The 12485-nt window shown below is 42.9% G+C and overlaps 1 protein-coding gene across 3 annotated transcripts in view; it reads left to right on the top strand.

The window, feature by feature from the left end:
* The first annotated feature begins 938 nt into the window (after nt 1–938).
* Nucleotides 939–12485, top strand: part of bahcc1b (BAH domain and coiled-coil containing 1b) — a 65556-nt gene continuing 54009 nt past the window's right edge. The window contains exons 1-2 of one of the 3 annotated variants that reach the window (XM_068305298.1): nt 939–1044; nt 10898–11232. In XM_068305298.1, the coding sequence (XP_068161399.1) occupies nt 11061–11232 (172 nt within the window). In that variant the 5' untranslated portion in view covers nt 939–1044; nt 10898–11060. Of the gene's footprint in view, nt 1045–7621; nt 7779–10137; nt 11233–12485 lie in introns of those variants that run through there. The other 2 variants (XM_068305297.1, XM_068305296.1) reach the window with 2 other exon arrangements.

Raw genomic sequence — 12485 nt, 5'->3', positions numbered from 1 at the left:
GGCGATCAGAGGCTGCAGGGGCAAAACGCTCAGAAATGTCTCGGACTCTTAACGGCGGTGCTAAATGTTTATAGTGCTCCTACCCGTGTGTGCATGGAGGTGATAGCCTCGGCCAGCCGACCGGTCATCGTCAAAATAAAATGCGTCTGAAACCCAGGAGTGGAGAGAGGCCTGTATGTGGCGCGCATGGACAGGCTTTAAAACTACTTGTGATTTTTTTAAAAGGTGGGTAAACTTTGACCTTAGGGCGATAATTACGGCTACCATTTGGCAAACAACCGCTACTATAAACAAATATCAGCGGAATTTGTAATTTTCATGCAAGAATCGGACTGTTCCTCTGATGGAACAAGAGTTTTTGACATCGCGTATACCTGCGCAAAACCGAACACACGCCGAGTGATTATTCCAAACCTCATAGTTCACTTTGACATTATGTGTAAATTCAGAGTAATCAAAAAGACGCATGTGGACAGAGTGATGGGCCTCCTCTTCCTCCTCCTCCTCCTCCTCTTCTTCCATTCTGTTCAACACAATCACAAACTATACGGCACTGGTCAGAAAATAAGTGTGTGCATGTGCGTCTGGTATAAGCGCTGCGTTTTCTATCTTTGGTGGGGGATGGAAAAGGGTGTATAACTCACAAGCTTGCTCAATGATGTCCCTTTGCCCCCTCCCCCGATTTAAAAGAGAAAAACACAGAAAATTCAAGAAAAGCTCAAGAGTGAGAGAGAGAGAGAAAGAGGGAGTTTCTGGATCAATTTTAGGTTTAATGTCAGCGCTCCGGCTCGACCAAAGGAGAGCGAAGACGCGTCATCCAGACAGAAATTTGTTGTTATACAGCTTCTTCTTCTTTCTTTTTTTTTTAAAATCACACATACAGGAGACGGAGCTTATGTGGAAAACCCCCTCGGTGGATAAATTCAGCAGAGAGCCAACTTGTAAGGAAACGGAACGCTATTTAAGTCCATGCGTCTGAATGCGTGCTGATGTGGATCAAGTAACGCGCTTTCTCTTATTTCTTCAGAGTTGTCAAGTTTTTTGGTAAGAGGGATGATTGTTTGCGATTGTTTTATTATTTAATCTTTATCCATAAATACATTTACATGTTTAATTTCATATATAGGTTTTTGTATTGTTGCTCTGTGTTTAAACATTTTCATCATAATTCATCCTAAAAGGACTTAATAATAATAATAATTAGCTGCTTTATTACGGAATTTTACTCTCGCAGTTCAGTCTTAATGTTGTTAAAAGGCTAAACGGCTACGAAAACTTTTCAATCGCGGATATGTATTGATCTATGGCTCCAATGGACCTATACAGCATGCTGTTTGATTATTGATTTATTTGATTATTTATCTGTGTGGACAGGCGTGGTTTCCTGTGTTGGGAACTTTATTTTGAAATTTAGACCTACGTCTAAAATAGACCCCAAAAAAAAGTTTGAGTAATGAGTTTTTTTACTCCCCCAACGACTTGATAAACGTGTAGGAGTTATAATTTAGACTTCATCACGCTTCTAGGGGCAACTTCGACAAACCAAAAGAATGAAAACTACACTTTTTAAAGGAAAACCTCGCTGTCCTTCTGGATCATTTTAACAGTTCACGGTAGACTGTGTGTCAGTCGGGGCCTCTTGGGGGTGGGGGGGGGGGTGGGGGGGGGACAACGACGACATGTGCCAATCCACACACGTGCACACATTCACACACACACACACACACACACACACACACACACACACAGGCTCCCCACCCATTTAAAGTTGATCATCTCCACAGTTGGCTGTTATAGTTTGTCAGGTTTACTTGTGTTATTAAGTTACACGGTAACGGGGTACTGAGTTACTGTTGATCTATACCCATCCGCCCCCACTCCTCTCTCTAACACACACACACACACACACACACACACACACACACACACACACACACACACACACACACACACACACACACACACACACACACACATCAAAAGCTTTGCCAACACCGTTGGCCATATAGCCATCCATGCGAGATGACACGCGTCTTTTCCAGGTCACATTTGTGATTTGTGACTTACTTTGAGAGAAGCGGCACTAACTAAAGCACAAATGCGCTCGACGGTTCTTCTGTTTAGAGAGTGACGGAACCTAACAATTATTATTTTACCTTTGCTTTCACAGAAACGCGTCCAAATCGTTATTAAATTTCAATTTGTCGTAATTGTTTGAGTCGTGAAATCATGAGCACCAGTGAACTACTGTGCGCTCAAAGTTTCCTGAATTGTGCGTCTGAATGTCCACATTAACGCCTTGAGCTGCGGACATTAAAACAATCGTCCTCTTTGTGTCCAGAATTAAGTTTAAATTAAAAACCTGTATTACTTCTTTGAATCATCGCACAAGCACACACTTTAAGCTTTTATTTTATTTTAAAGACAGCACATATTAAACATCAACCAAATGATACCTAAAATTTGGAAAATGCACCTTTAAATATTACAATTTGCAAATATTTTATTTTATAACTTTACTACTAATTGTTCAACTAATATAGGACATTTGACTGGTTTATCAGTTTGAGAGTTCAGCTTCAGTGTGATCAGCCAGCTTCACACTCTCATGGGTTGCATGAAGCGTCAAGTCTGTTAAGAGAAGATCCAAATGTAGAGAGGTGTTCTCTAATTTTGCTAAATGGGTTTAGTGAATTTAACAAAAAACAAGGTGAGAATAAAGAAAAAGTGTAAACCATAAATACATAATAAAAAACATTAATTTTCTGTAAAAGCCTAAAACATTTTGATTTTAAAATTAGATTTCAGAGGCAGGTACCTCAGAAAAACACTAAGCTTTAATTACTCATGAATTATAAGTCAGGGGAAAACTTTTGTTGTCAAGTTTTTGTTGAAGAATCAGTCATCTTTTAAATGATGAATGATGGATTTGGTTACCTGACCTATTGACCCCATGGCCCATAGGCCTACAGGAGACGCTCATTATTAGCCTAAACGTAACATTTCCTTTCAGATCTTCATTGTAGCAAAAGTTTGAGGGAGGGATGACGATTGAAATCTTGTCGTCTTCAAGAAAATGGATGGATGGATGAAAGTGTGAGCGCAACACCACCATTGTGCACAACACAGAGAAGTAAGTGAAATATGGAGGGATAAATCGGCCACTAGGTCATCACACATCAGGAAATAAGTTCACTCCCATTCATTGCATTTGTAATAACAACATTTCAATTGCTGCTCAGATGACTGGTTGTTAAGATTCAATTCTCCTCCCTGCCTGAATATAAAGTATACATAAAGCTATACTCCAACCACACGCAGCGTGACACGCCAGGGCTGTTTATGTTTAAATGGTAATGATAATTAAAGCCTCCACCTGCCTGTTTAGATGGCCTATAAATAGATGCCAGCGCTTTCAGATCATCCATACAGGCCTATAGTTACTGTCAGATATATAAGTATGCGACAGGCACTAATTTGGTGCCTCCATCATCATCATCATCATCGTTGTCATCATCTTCTTCTACTGCACTATCATGATCGTACACACGGTAGCTCATTTTTGTCGCTTTGTTTTCCAAGTCAACTCTTCCGCTTTGCCTGACCCGTTGAGAGGCCCTCCGCAGGTTTCTGTCAGGGCGATCAGAAATAGCTGCATCTGCCCTGCGCCCACGAAGAAGAAAAGGTCACCCCCTCCCCCTTATACACTCAACTTCTTCTTTTACCTTCGAATTCTTCTTCGTATTCTTCGAGATCGCTGTGACGTCTCCCCCGGTGAACGATGGTGTTTGGGAACGGGCATCACTAGAGAGTGATCCCACATATCTGCTTAGAATGGAAGGGTTGCTCTGTATGGAGGGTCTCCTGCAGAGACAGCTCCCTGTTTGGATTTCTTTCTTTTTTTTTCTCAAATAACTCCACTCATACGTTCAAAAGTTTACTCAATTAATTTTAGGGCTGCTGTGGGTGTAGTATCCCAGCCCTCCATCGACTTTTTAATGCGCGGAAAAGCTTATTCACCTTTTTAAACATGGGTAGAGTACTTGCGTCAGAGAGCATATCCAGCGATCCAGACAAAACCATGATTCTGCACAGTTCTGAAGTGGAAACGACGTCTCATAAATTATATTTGGCCTCGAAATGAATTTGTTGTTTATTTTGTAAATTAATGTATTTATTACTTTATTTAGTTGTGAACACTCAGCAGACGCACCAAAGCGCGTCGTGGCTTGGGTTGGCCGGCTGAAGCAACTGGAAAGGGGCCGGTAAGAGTGGCTCCTCGCGGCGGAGGAACACTCTCACACACACACACACACACCGGTCGGTCTAGTCGTGTGAGGGAAGAAAGGGGGAGTAAAAAAAAAAAAAAAAGGGAAGAAGCGAGAGAGAAGGAGGCGACGAAGGGAAGGTGGAAGGTGTCAGAGACGCTTCATTGCATAGAGACAATCCGCGCGTCGGACCGGTCTGTTTCAAGAGCAATCAGTCAATCCGCATTAATTACCCCCCCCCTCTCCCGCCACGTACACACACACACACACACACACACACACACACACACACACACACACACACACACACACCACACACACACACACACACACACACACACACACACCACACACACACACACACACAGTGAGTCATTGGAGCCTGACGCGCACGCGCATCCGCGCGCTCCCCGTCACCTCATTTGGGAGCTTGCTCTGGCGCAGGGACCAGAGGGTTTGTGTTATGCTTTCTCTCCTGCAACAATCACACTCTTCCGCACGCTCACACACGCCCCACCCCCATTTTTATTGGAAAGAACCAATAAAAATCAAACTTTTCTTGTCACTAAATAAATTAATTTACATTTCTGATTCAAGTACTGGACCCTTCTTTGTGAAGCAGTAGGATTCTTTTGTGTCCAATTGGACCAGGGCAACATGCATCACTTGTACCACTTGCATTATTGGGGCACACATTAAAAATAATTTATACACTGTGTGTGTGTGTGTGTGTGTGTGTGTGTGTGTGTGTGTGTGTGTGTGTGTGTGTGTGTGTGTGTGTGTGTGTGTGTGTGTGTGTGTGAAGGTGTTTTTACAATGATTTTAATATGCTCACTTTAGTGATATTTGGTTAGAGTAACATGCGCATTATTTCATTTTTTATTTTTAATTTAAAATAATTTTATTCCACTGCTCACATGAAATTCTCGTTCCTCAATTCACTCTGTTTATAGGGTAGACTATCCGTCGCTGCAGGGTCTCCTTTGTCCAGCATGTTTTGTTGGGGGGTGGGGGGGGGGGGTCCAAAAGCGAGTGACGCTTTGCTTTAATATACATGGGCATCAGTTGGAATAGCCTTCATATACTTTATGAGGTGCATGTTCTCTGTTGTCAGCTCAGGACAAATTCGGCTGGAAGGCTTTGCTTGAATGGATTTTTTTTTCTGCGTTTTTGGTTTGAAGAATATATATTGTTTTCTTTCTTTTCACAAAACGAAAATAATAAATTATATTTATTTCTGTTTCCAATTAATAGCATTTTTTTTTTTTTTTACAACTGATCTTCTATCTGGCTGACTGTTTTTTTTAATCGTGCAGTAGTTTTTAATATATATTGTAGGTCAATCACCTAGGCGCAGCAGAGCGGAATCCAGCCGGTTAATGTATTAACTTTTAAGGGAGAAAATGTTGTAATTTTGTTTCTTTCTTCCACCGTCTCGTTTGTCGACAAACTTTCCTGTCTTCATAAAAAAAAAAACGAGCCCCTTGGAAGCAGAGCAGTGGCTGTTTTCCGGTTCTTGTTGGCGTTCATTCCTCCATTTTCCAAACACTAAATTGTTAGTGCACCATTCTGCGAATCTGGCTTCTACATTTAATCCAACGTGTAACTTCCTCTCTTTTACCGTATTCCCTTTGATTTAGTCACTCTTGACTCTCCTTTTGCTCTGGGGCCAACGGGGTTCGCCGTGGGGGGGCGCCTTGAAACCGCCCCTCCTTATCGCCTTTCATCGTTCAGCGCGGGGCCGCCTTGAAACCGCAGGGGCAGTAATTGCTTTTTTCAGGCAGCCCAGTGCGGACTGGCCAGCAGCCAATCAGAGCCTTGTTTACATTCGGTGATTGACAGTACTCTGGCAACGTGCCAGCCAATCAGAGGCCGCATAGGGCTGAAGCCCCGAGTTTTAACCCTTTGCCTCCACTTCTAAACAAACCTGGACGGGAATATTAGCCTATATTAGCTCATATATTTCGACAAGGAAACACACAAGCCCATATCCTTCCACTTTTAATTGGCTAAATTAGTGAACCATGCGCAAGGCTAACCCCAGGGACTGTAATGCTTTCAAATTATGCAGTGATTCAATTTGCCCGTTTGAACGTGTTGTGTGTGTGTGTGTGTGTGTGTGTGTGTGTGTGTGTGTGTGTGTGTGTGTGTGTGTGTGTGTGTGTGTGTGTTTCAGGGGGGGGGGTATGTCAGAGACAGGTAGAGACATACAGTACAGCCATAGAAAAATAGAAAATATATTTTAGCCTATATTGATCTTCTGCGTCTCTTCTAACTGATATACAGTACATAAAATGAACAAACTTTATTAATCTGTGCTTTTCTTTATAGTAGCCCATGTGAGTGGTTTTTTTTTTGCTTATATAAATTCCTCTTGCTATATTTGCATGTGGATAACGTAGAAATGCAGCAGCATTTCATTAACTCTACAGAGGAAAGAATGAGACTCATCCTCCAATCATCCACTAGATTTATTCGTATCCCCGTCGACATATTTTCTGTATAAAGCGTACACTTAACAATGTGCCAATTATGCCAATTAATTAGGCCTATAGGTGCTAAATTTATCCTAACATCTTAGTGCAATGTGCCATGCCTTGCAAACAACACCCTAAATGTTCAATAAATCAGATACAGAATCTGCAAATAAGGATTTATTTAGCAAAACACGTGTAGTGGGGCGACAGAAAAAAAGCGGAGCATCAATAAAACTATCACATCATCACTGTCACATAGTAAAATAATGAAACAGTCAGAGCGCATGAGGCATTTGAACTGCAGTGGGATCACACAGAATAGGGTAGATGCTGTTTGCTCCCCACCAGTGATCAGAAAGTGCAGGCAGCGCCGCACGGCTCCGACGCGTCTCGTCTCCGCGCACCGAACAGCGCCGGGCTGTGCCGCCTGTCTCCTCACATTTGCTTGTGCACGCAGTGCGCCGAGGGCTGCAAATCAAACGCCCGCCGTTTCGCTCCACGGCTCTGGCTGCTTCCTCATTGGCTGGGAGCGGCAGCCAATAGCAACCCGTGTTTACCGTTGAAGGGGGTGGTGATGGGGAGGTGGGAAAGGGCAGAGTGGGGTGGGAGGAGGGAGGAAGGAGGGAGGGAGGGGGGGGCTCACAGGCACGCTTTCACATTGTCGTTCTCAAACCAATAGGCCTGCGCGTTCACCCCTCCCCGTGCGCGCACGCAGTCACACACACACACACACACACACACACACACACACACACACACACACACACACCATCCCCTCCTCCTCCACCCCCCCACCCCCCCGGCGTGTCTGAGTCTCCGGCTGCCTGAACGAGCCTCGATTCACTACAAGCCTGAACTTCTACGATGCGTCTCTTCCATACCTCAACTGACTGCTCAGCACCGTCTGCAGCAGCGTAGGATGTAATCAATCCCACATGTTTCACCTCAGCGACTCGGGGATTTTCACTTTGAATATTTTTCTACTTTTTCTTTCATTATACTCTTCTCGCCATACAATGGATATAACTTACCAGTGAGTACAAAATTATTTTTTTTGGCTGTCTTCTGATGTCTTTAACCATTGTAGCGGATGTCGATTTTAGTTGAGTGCTGCGTACAGGTAGAGGACAATCTAAATTTACTATTTAATTTAAATGAGAATCTATTTTTCCAAACGTTCCGCTAGTGTTTAATGTCACATATGTAGGCTATACATAAGAGGCGACGCAATTTTAAATAAACCGTCCATTTGATAATTATTAAAATTACAATTAAATCAACACATCTCACGTTTTGACATTATTTAAAATTATTTAATTTGGCCACATTGGTCCAACTGATGTCGCTACTGGTGTGGATGTCTGAGCTGTGGAGATTTGTGTGTCACTTTTTGATCTGACCTCTCTCCACTGCCAAATGACTCCATTCGGAGAACTCGGCTGTTTCAGTCACACGCTTTTCAGGGCGCTTCCTCACATCTGTAGTTTTATAGATTATAAATTACAGATTATTCTTTGTTAGTTCACAGTTGTGTGTTTTCGTGTGTGAGACGGAGAGGGAGGGTGGTTAGTTATTGCAAACTGCAGCGCTGCACTGCATCGCCTCTCGGTATGAAGGCTGCACAGACACCGAGCTGTCCTCGCCTCTGCCGGGCTCTGCCTCTCCTGCTCAGCCGGCATCCGACTCCACGGGTTTATATTGTCCCTGTTTTGCTTTGTGATTTAATTTTATTGCAAAAATGTTGCAGGTAATGAGTTGGCCCCTGAATCCCAGCCACTTGTGGGTTCATTTTAAATCCCTTTTATCTTTTGTCCTAAGGTCATCCTATAAATGATTGAATAAATTTCTTTTCAAACAGCACAAAACGTACTTTTTTTTTTTATCATTTAACACCTCGAATGCAATTCTTTAGGGATTTATTGCCTTTTGTTCCAAGTAATATTGTATTGGTTAGATGGATTTTCGTGTGTGCGTCTTCGCGTCTTTAGGAGGTGTGTGTGTGTGTGTGTGTGTGTGTCTGTGTGTGTGTGTGTGCGCGTGTGTGTCTACGTGGAAGGCCATCAGACTTCACCCTCCTGAAACCTTCACACACACACACACACACACACACACACACACACACACACACACACACACACACACACACACACACACACACACACACACACACACACACACACACACACACACACACACACACACACACACACACACAGTGCAGCAGATCCAAATGATCCTTTCCCCCCAAACTGTTACGCGCGACCTGCTCACGTCGTTGTGTTTGCGTGGCGTGCGATAACATGGGATTTAGATTCAGGTTGTTAAATGTAGCCTGAGTGGCTCTCTGTTGACGTGGAATGTAAACACCGTGGACGTGTGTTTACGGTCTGAAAATTTAAAAACGTATAGACAAATGTCAGACGAGAGTGGTTTATGATTGATGTCCCGTAGAGAAGGGCCATTGTTTCTCACAGCCTCGGGGACAGGAGAGTCCATTTTCCCTTCCTTGCCAGTGCGCGTCCTTGGATTCCCCCCCCCCCCCCCGTCTTTATCCCGATTATTTCACTTACTGTATAATTTGATGTAGTCAGGGGTGATGGGGGTGCTTTTCACTAACAAAATGGAAATTATCAAACGGCTCTGCAAGAGCTGACGGAATTTGTAGACCCATCCCCAACACAAGGTCTAAAAAGTTGAGAGTCTTTGAGCAGCTTTGCGTGTGTGCGCGCGTTTTAGATGACTTGAATATCCAAGCATATGCAGTCTATATTCTCATACACTTCATAAACCCCTGGTCCACCAGAGCATTTGATATTTTCTTTGTTCCTTTATCGTTGATTCCTGAGAGGTGCTATCAGTATCTACAGAGCGCTAGATGGACGTGCCATGCATTGAGAGGCCCAATAGATGGACTGCTGAGGTGTGTTTGGCGAAAGCAGCCACTCAGCTCTCCCTATCTGCGCGTCGCATGGAGCCATATTTAAGTATAATGACCAAGGCAATACATATAAAGTTCATGATTTCCTAGTCTATTTCACTGTTTATTGCCCCGCTCTTTCGCACTGGGGCATAAAGGTGATTTGATTTGTGTTTGCGACTACATTGTAGGCAACATACCGATGCGTTTATTTGTGTTGCATAGACGTATGGTGTTTACCATTATTGGGGGGGGGGGTCTACTGCCGTTGGCTCCTTATAGGAATACTTTGATAGCCATTGTCACGAGGAAATAACCATACAAACAAGAACTCTGGTTGCACCATTACCAAAAGGCTAAACATTAAATGCAAAGTTAGATGGGTGCAAAAAAAAAAAAAATCGCCAGTAAAGTCAGCTTCAATTTTTTAAAGCCATCAAGTGTTATTGATCCGAGACAAACGGGTGTGTGTTGGGCCGTTTATTAATCGCATGATTTATAGTTTGATTTAAATAAAATCAAGGAATATCTGCAATCACGTGTCAAATTAAATACAGAGGATGGGATTTTAAGACAACTAGAAGATCAAACTTAATTAACTACATTTACTAATCGTGGCCGAAGATGTTTTAATGTTGGGGAACAAACTTAAGTCTCCATAGTTCAGGGTAAAAATCTGTCAATATCCAGTCCTTTAAATTCTCAACAGTTCGTCCTTCAGTGAGAAATGCTTTTAACCAGTGTGAACTCTTCTATGCATCATTTGTTTGTACCTGAGCCAATCCTTCCCTTTCAGATCCATTGTTTTTGCTGCTCAAGAAATCTTCCTTATGCGTTATTTGCATTGTATTTGGTTACGGGATAAAGAGAAGTTGGGTGGAGGTGGAGGAGGAGGTGGAGGTGGCATGGGATCTCTTTTTAGGCCAACATCATAAGGAATGGCAGTCCAAACCAAAAGTCGGTTCATCTCCCTTTCTTTCTACAGGACAGACTCTCGTCACCTTCATGATCTTGGCATAAACCGTCCATAAATGATTTTTTTAGGACGAAGCATTTGAGAATAATATAGAAATGTAGCCTTTTCAGATGTATTTGTGAACTTTGAATTGCTTTAGTAAATAATGGTTGTTTGTCTGTGAACAGCGACTGTCTCTCAGCCTTTTATTCGGCTCTACATCCCTGCTTGGCTCATTATAGTCAACGCTTTGACGTGTCTCCTGCTCTCTCTTTTGTAGGACATGACGGGGACTCAGTTTCTGCCCTGTAAAGCCAAAACTCCGCTCAATGCGAGGGGAGCCCGAAGTTCATAAAAGGGATTATTTGCATCTGGGTGCCTGAGTCCTTCGGTGCCTCTGGATTTTACTTTGGATTTGGGATTTATCGGTTCCTCTCAACAGGATGGAAAGCCGAGATTTCGCTCCTCCGCACCACCTCCTGACGGAGCGGAACGCGTTGGTTCACAGCGCCGCGTCTCGGATGGCGCCAGGCGGCCACGGCTCTGTGCAGCACCCCGCTCACTTTCAGCCTGGGAAATATTATTCATCCCACCTCTCCATGGGTCCGCACTCAGGTCTGTTTCGAATGCAGCTCTCTTCCTGTGTATAAGTGACATACTTTAAAAAAAAAAAAAAAAAAAGTCAGCTACTGTCTTTTGTCTGAGGCACATGTTCTCCATAATTCAAACTTGGGACGCTCTTGGGGACGAGTTTGAATTTATTGTGGGAGGAAATTGCTTAGATTTTGCGCAAATATTTTACTCCTTTTTAATGAGCTGTTTATGGTATGGCTACTTTCTCTGTGTTACGTATGAAAATAAATTATCAATTTAGCATTTCAGCCTTGCGTGAATGCAGAATGTGGAACATGGTGGGAAATTCCCCTCTTTTGGAAACTTGGCTTCGCTGGCAAATTATATTAACTCTAAATTTATGGCATTGGCCTGCCACCATATTTGTTATAAACCTCTCCTGATTTTTAGACAGGCTTATTCTGAGATTATTTTTTTTCCCCCTTTTTGTCACACAGGGATTATTAGGCGTTTCCAGTAGCATAATCTTGTCATAGATTTATATGGTTGTATCAATTAGTAAAGTAATAATGGTTGTCATTTGATGTAATTAATTGAAATTAGTTAATTCCACTGCTTATAGTTCCCATTAAACAATGCATTAAAGCTCTTAGCTGAGCACGTTACTTGTTTCTGCTGTTGCGTGTGTGCTCCTGACGTCCATGTTAGTTTGGTGATGGTGTGTTGGGGGGGGGGCTCATGCTGGTTTGTGCTGGTCACAAACTGAGGAGAGAAGTGGTTACGGGTGGAGGGGAGCTCTGGCTAATAGAGGTGCGGGTAATACCAGAAAATCCGGTTTCTATATTGAACGGGGACGTGACGGGGTGCGAATGGGTTGACAGTGCATGCATTAGATTTAACAAGTAGCTTTGGTATCCTGTCTGAATAGGAGGGGTTTTTTTTGGGGGGGGGGGGGGGTAGTAAAGAAAAAGAGAGATAGAGAAAGAAAACCAATGCTCGAAATCATACAGTGTCTAAAAGCTGGACGCACTGGATGAATGTAAACGTGCCCGATGAGAAATCTCATTAATTACCATTTGCAGATGCAGCGGGTTCTTTAAATAGAAAGCTGAGACTGGGGGTCCATGAATGATATCTTCTGTTGTGTGTCTCCGCTCATTTGCATATTCATTAGTTTTCACCACAAGAAAATAGACTCAGACGTTCAGTCCAGCATTTTTAAGACACAATATTTTGATTAAAATTCAGAATTTCTATGTTTCCAGTGAACACGTCAAACTCGGCGCATGTTGTCA

This window comes from Antennarius striatus, chromosome 21 (assembly GCF_040054535.1).
Source record: "Antennarius striatus isolate MH-2024 chromosome 21, ASM4005453v1, whole genome shotgun sequence".
NCBI lineage: Eukaryota > Metazoa > Chordata > Actinopteri > Lophiiformes > Antennariidae > Antennarius > Antennarius striatus.
This window is presented reverse-complemented; position numbering and strand designations above follow the sequence as displayed.